Source organism: Procambarus clarkii, chromosome 10 (assembly GCF_040958095.1).
Source record: "Procambarus clarkii isolate CNS0578487 chromosome 10, FALCON_Pclarkii_2.0, whole genome shotgun sequence".
NCBI lineage: Eukaryota > Metazoa > Arthropoda > Malacostraca > Decapoda > Cambaridae > Procambarus > Procambarus clarkii.
This window is the reverse complement of record NC_091159.1, coordinates 35,381,545-35,388,009: the sequence shown is the minus strand read 5'-3', so window position 1 is coordinate 35,388,009 and position 6,465 is coordinate 35,381,545. Positions and strand designations below refer to the sequence as shown.

The 6,465-nt window shown below is 43.9% G+C and overlaps 1 protein-coding gene across 1 annotated transcript; it reads right to left on the bottom strand.

Annotated features, from left to right (window-relative positions):
• Nucleotides 1–5,093: 5,093 nt before the first annotated feature.
• Nucleotides 5,094–6,158, bottom strand: LOC138363290 (uncharacterized). The gene has a single exon (XM_069322304.1). It carries the CDS (start codon nt 6,156–6,158, stop codon nt 5,094–5,096), a length of 1,065 nt encoding a protein of 354 aa, XP_069178405.1.
• Between the last annotated feature and the right edge of the window lie 307 nt (nt 6,159–6,465).

Genomic DNA, 6,465 nt, shown 5'->3' with positions numbered 1-6,465 from the left:
CTGATATGTATATATATATATATATATATATATATATATATATATATATATATATATATATATATATATATATATATATATATATATATATATATATGTATATATATATATATATATATATATATATATATATATATATATGTATATGTATATATATATATATATATATATATATATATATATATATATATTTATATGTATATATATATATATATATATATATATGTATATATATATATATATATATATATATATATATATATATATATATATATATATGTATATGTATATAGTATGCCCTACCATGTATATATATATGTATATATGTGTGTGTGTGTGTGTGTGTGTGTGTGCGCGTATGTGTGTGTGTGTATATGTGTGTGTGTGCGTGCGCGTATGTGTGCGTGCGCGCGTGTATGTGTGTGTGTGTGTGTAAATCACGAAAATAAACACGTGATTAAAAATGTGACAGTGTCAGACCACGGAGGAAGAACTGAAACAGGAATTTCCTTAAGTACTTTCGTATATTAATACATCATCATAAAAAGTGATTTCCAGGTGATTGATAAAGATTAAGCCACCAAAGAGGTGGCACGGGCATGAATAGCCCGTAAGTGGCGGCCTTTTTGAGCCATTACCAGTATCAAGAGCTGATACTGGAGATCTGTGGAGGTGCACTTGTAGGTAAGGGGGGGGGCCCTATTGATGTCGTCAGGTCACGTGACAGCGTGACGCCGGGTGAATTTTTTCTCCTGAAGACCCAATTTGCCAAGGGCAATGGATTTTGGCCTCAGGCTATCACTTACAAGATGTTTTCTCTGAAACAAAATTTAAAGAAAATGGAACATCTGGGGAAACTAGCACAAATATAACTCGAGTCTTTGTTCACGTTTATTTTTTTACCTGATTATTGAACCCTTACCAAATATAGGGGGGAAACCCTTTATTTCAGACACACTTCTCAGCAGGAATTAGAAACAGATATATTGTATTTACATAAAAACACACACACACATACTAGCGCTATTAAAAAACTCCAAAAAAACTGGTATATTCCTTTCACCAGTTTTTTTTGTTTAAATCTATTGAACATTCATCCTCTGAACTATTCATAAGTAGGGGACCCCCTACTGATGCCTCAGAACTCATGCTACATCCCCGGGTAGATTCGTGAAAAAAACGGTTAGGATAGGGCACGAGTCGCTCAGGCTCATCCTGAGCGACTCGTGCCACCCGGGCTACCACCCCACCCCACCATCAAGCCAGGTGCGTGCCAATCATGACCTAACCCATCCACTTTTAGCACGAATCCGCCCCCAGCAGTCGAGTCGGCATGAAAGTGCCCAATCGGATCTGAAAATCAATTCACAATTTGTCTCGTTATTCTTTTTTTTTTTTTTTTTTTTTTTTTTTTTTTTTGAGATATATACAAGAGTTGTTACATTCTTGTACAGCCACTAGTACGCGTAGCGTTTCGGGCAAGTCCTTAATCCTATGGTTCCTGGAATACGATCCCCTGCCGCGAAGAATCGTTTTTTCATCCAAGTACACATTTTACTGTTGCGTTAAACAGAGGCTACAGTTAAGGAATTGCGCCCAGTAAATCCTCCCCGGCCAGGATACGAACCCATGACAGCGCTCGCGGAACGCCAGGCGAGTGTCTTACCACTACACCACGGAGACTGCGAATTCACTACTTTCACAGAATTCACTACTACTACTACTACTACTACTGTGGAGGTGCAACTGCACCCTGCGTGACGGGAGATGTCTCCCGTGGATTTACAGGTCAAATATTGGACATATATAGGCAGGAGAGAGTGGTGGAGTGAGGTGAGGTACAATGACAAATGAATGGGAATTAGGTGGACACAAATATGAGCCGCATAAAAACTGCAGAAGGCCTATTGGCCCATACGATGCAGCTCCTATTCTTACCCACCAACAGGCCCACACATGGATAATAATAGCATAATATAGTAAATATTTACAATGAATTAGTGAGACAAATGTGTTCCAATGATCCTACTCAAATCCCCCTTTAATTGATCTATCAGAAATGGATCTAAGTTATATAAACCACTGCTAATGTTCAAATTACTTTCTTTTGTAATCTGTATCAAAGCAGATTCAATTATGTTCCTGTTATAAGTGCTTTTACAATTCGTTATTGAAGAAGCCATCTCCCAATCAATTTGGTGAGCATTTTCTGACAGATGAACAAACAAAGCATTAGACAATTGGCCATGTCGTACAGCGTATTTGTTGCGAAATTCTACATTTCAAATCTTTAGATGTTTGCCCAACATAGAACTTACTTCATTTATAAAATACCTTGTAAAGACTGTAATAAGTTTATTTATATTTATATTTTTTTCATCTTGTTTTATTGGAAAATGAAAATAACCGTAATAATAAAGTATTACATCTTCAGCAAGATCTCTTGCATTTTTTACATATGATAAAATAATTTCAAAAGCAACATTTTGTAGCTAAACTATTTAATAATCAGATCCACTTTGTCCAACGATACAGACCCACAAAATACAATGATTTTGTGGGTGATGAGGCCCTCTCCCCCTCCCCCAGGGAGTTGGAGGGGAGGCCCTCTCGGGGCTGGTGTCCCCTCCCTCCCTCCCTCCCTCCCGCCATCAACTGTGCCACATTCTCCAACCGTTATCATCAGTGCAACATTCACCAACTGTTAATAGTTGGTGAGTGTTGCACTGTTGATAACAGCTGGTAAATGTTGCACTGTTGATATCAACAGTGCAACATTCACCAACTGTTATAAGTCAGCTTACTCTGCTATTTTCTTGTGTGCAACCAGCAATGCTTGTTAAAATGTAACTTAACGTTAAATGTCAGTAAAAAAAAACGCAGGTTTACAAATACGAGACACTCAATCACACGTTCTCTCGGGTTATCACTCCGAAAAAAAACAAAAACAAAAAGCAGCTGTTTTGCCTAACCGGAAACGTACGAGCCATCAGCCCACCTCTCGGCCAGAGCCTCAAGCACAGAAAACAACAATATTACTATGCTCTCATTTTCACCCATAGGTGGCAGTAAACGGATTGGTTGACTGTGTGAAACATGCGACGTGTTGGGTGAGAAATGTTGGCTAGTGTGAGCTACATCTTTACATTATTACAACGGTGATGAAGACGTGAAGAGTCGATGTTGCTGCGACACAATGTTAAACAGGACTGGCCTAAGAGTTGCCAGATGTTGTGGCAGGCGACGACAGACCGTCACTTTAAATAATAAATAACAGTTCGGTAAATAATTGTCAAATCTTTTCTGGCAAAAGACGTGGGTCGTCTCTTAAATTCCTTATGACAGATCTCCCAGACAATCTTTTTACTCTTCCATAAATAAAATTCCTACCTACCCGGTCAGAGTTTAGGGACTGCCAAATAATCAAGAGAGTATAATACAATGGTAATATTTGTATGAGGGAATTTTGGTATATACACAGTATATGTTTTAATTTTTGACTAATCAAAATTGACTAGATGGGCTGCGATAACTTTCCTAGCCAAGCCTAGGAAATATGGTATCCTGGTACCCTGGTAAATATGGTATTGCTGCGTAGACTAGACGCCCGGCCGTAGCCCGAACGTTCAACAAAGCTTATGAAACATTGTAAAAGAGTGTGTTATGTCCAATAGTCTAGACACTGTTAGATTACTCCGAACGTTCGCAGCCTACGTTCTGGATCAATATTCTTCGGATACCACAGTCCTATTATTTTCTATAATAGTCTGTTTTAATTAGTCAATTAGTAGTCTTACTATTACTACGTACACACACACACACACATGAGTGTGCGTGGGTGTGAAGGGCAGGTTATCCTATTCTCGTAATTTTAGTTCATTTCGGTCACTTGAAATTAATTCCACGTTTACTATCCTTGATACATGTTTGGGAAACCCGGGTCTAGGTTATTAACTATCGCGAGTGTGAGTGTGTATGTGTGTGTGTGTGTGTGTGTGTGTGTGTGTGTGTGTGTGTGTGTGTGTGTGTGTGTGTGTGTGTGTACTCGCCTAGTTGCACTCACTTAGTTGTGCTTGCGGGGGTTGAGCTTTGGCTCTTTGGTCCCGCCTCTCAACCGTCAATCAACTGGTGTACAGATTCCTGAGCCTACTGGGCTCTATCATATCTACATTTGAAACTGTGTATGGAGTCAGCCTCCACCACATCACTGCCTAATGCATTCCATCCGTTGACTACTCTGACACTGAAAAAGTTCCTTCTAACGTCTCTGTGACTCATGTGGGTACTCAGTTTCCACCTGTGTCCCCTTGTTCGCGTCCCACCAGTGTTGAATAGTTTGTCCTTGTTTACCCGGTCGATTCCCCTGAGGATTTTGTAGGTTATGATCATGTCTCCCCTTACTGTGCGTGCGTGCGCGCGCGTGTATTCACCTAGTTGTGCTTGCGGGATTTGAGCTCTGCTCTTTCGACCCGCCTCTCAACTGACAATCAATCAACTGCTACTAACTATATATTTTAGTGATGGTACCACTAGACCACTCACGTGGGTATGGTACCACTAGACCACTCACGTGGGTATGGTACCACTAGACCACTCACGTGGGTATGGTACCACTAGACCACTCACGTGGGTATGGTACCACTAGACCACTCACGTGGGTATGGTACCACTAGACCACTCACGTGGGTATGGTACCACTAGACCACTCACGTGGGTATGGTACCACTAGACCACTCACGTGGGTATGGTACCACTAGACCACTCACGTGGGTATGGTACCACTAGACCACTCACGTGGGTATGGTACCACTAGACCACTCACGTGGGTATGGTACCACTACACCACTCACGTGAGGGTGGTACCACTAGACCACTCACGTGGGGGTGGTACCACTACACCACTCACGTGAGGGTGGTACCACTACACCACTCACGTGAGGGTGGTACCACTACACCACTCACGTGGGGGTGGTACCACTAGACCTCACGTCCCCCGTAGTTACGGGCAGGCAAGTACCGAGATGCTGGCTGGCAGTGCGCCACAGCGGGATATACATGAACCTTCATATTCGTTGCACCATCACATACGTTTTCTACACACGCCGAACTTTCCATGTCCTGATGTCCAGACAAGCTACGGTCGGTGTTACGTTCATGTACGTGTGTTTGGCTGTGACGGTCGGTGTTACGTTCATGTACGTGTGTTTGGCTGTGACGGTCGGTGTTACGTTCATGTACGTGTGTTTGGCTGTGACGGTCGGTGTTACGTTCATGTACGTGTGTTTGGCTGTGACGGTCGGTGTTACGTTCATGTACGTGTGTTCGACTGTGATGGTCGGTGTTACGTTCATGTACGTGTGTTTGGCTGTGACGGTCGGTGTTACGTTCATGTACGTGTGTTTGGCTGTGACGGTCGGTGTTACGTTCATGTACGTGTGTTTGGCTGTGACGGTCGGTGTTACGTTCATGTACGTGTGTTCGACTGTGATGGTCGGTGTTACGTTCATGTACGTGTGTTTGGCTGTGATGGTCGGTGTTACGTTCATGTACGTGTGTTTGGCTGTGACGATCGGTGTTACGTTCATGTACGTGTGTTTGGCTGTGACGGTCGGTGTTACGTTCATGTATGTGTGTTTGGCTGTGACGGTCGGTGTTACGTTCATGTACGTGTGTTTGACTGTGACGGTTGGTGTTACGTTCATGTACGTGTGTTTGGCTGTGACGGTCGGTGTTACGTTCATGTACGTGTGTTTGGCTGTGACGGTCGGTGTTACGTTCATGTACGTGTGTTTGGCTGTGACGGTCGGTGTAACGTTCATGTACGTGTGTTTGGCTGTGACGGTCGGTGTAACGTTCATGTACGTGTGTTTGGCTGTGACGGTCGGTGTAACGTTCATGTACGTGTGTTTGGCTGTGACGGTCGGTGTAACGTTCATGTACGTGTGTTTGGCTGTGACGGTCGGTGTTACGTTCATGTACGTGTGTTTGGCTGTGACGGTCGGTGTTACGTTCATGTACGTGTGTTTGGCTGTGACGGTCGGTGTTACGTTCATGTACGTGTGTTTGGCTGTGATGGTCGGTGTTACGTTCATGTACGTGTGTTTGGCTGTGACGGTCGGTGTTACGTTCATGTACGTGTGTTTGGCTGTGACGATCATCAACCCGGTGCTGCCTGGCACTGTCACCCGGTGCTGCCTGGCACTGTCACCCGGTGCTGCCTGGCACTGTCACCCGGTGCTGCCTGGTACTGTCACCCGGTGCTGCCTGGCACTGTCACCCGGTGCTGCCTGGCACTGTCACCCGGTGCTGCCTGGCACTGTCACCCGGTGCTGCCTGGCACTGTCACCCGGTGCTGCCTGGCATTGTCATCCGGTGCTGCCTGGCATTGTCATCCGGTGCTGCCTGGCATTGTCATCCGGTGCTGCCTGGCATTGTCACCCGGTGCTGCCTGGCATTGTCACCCGG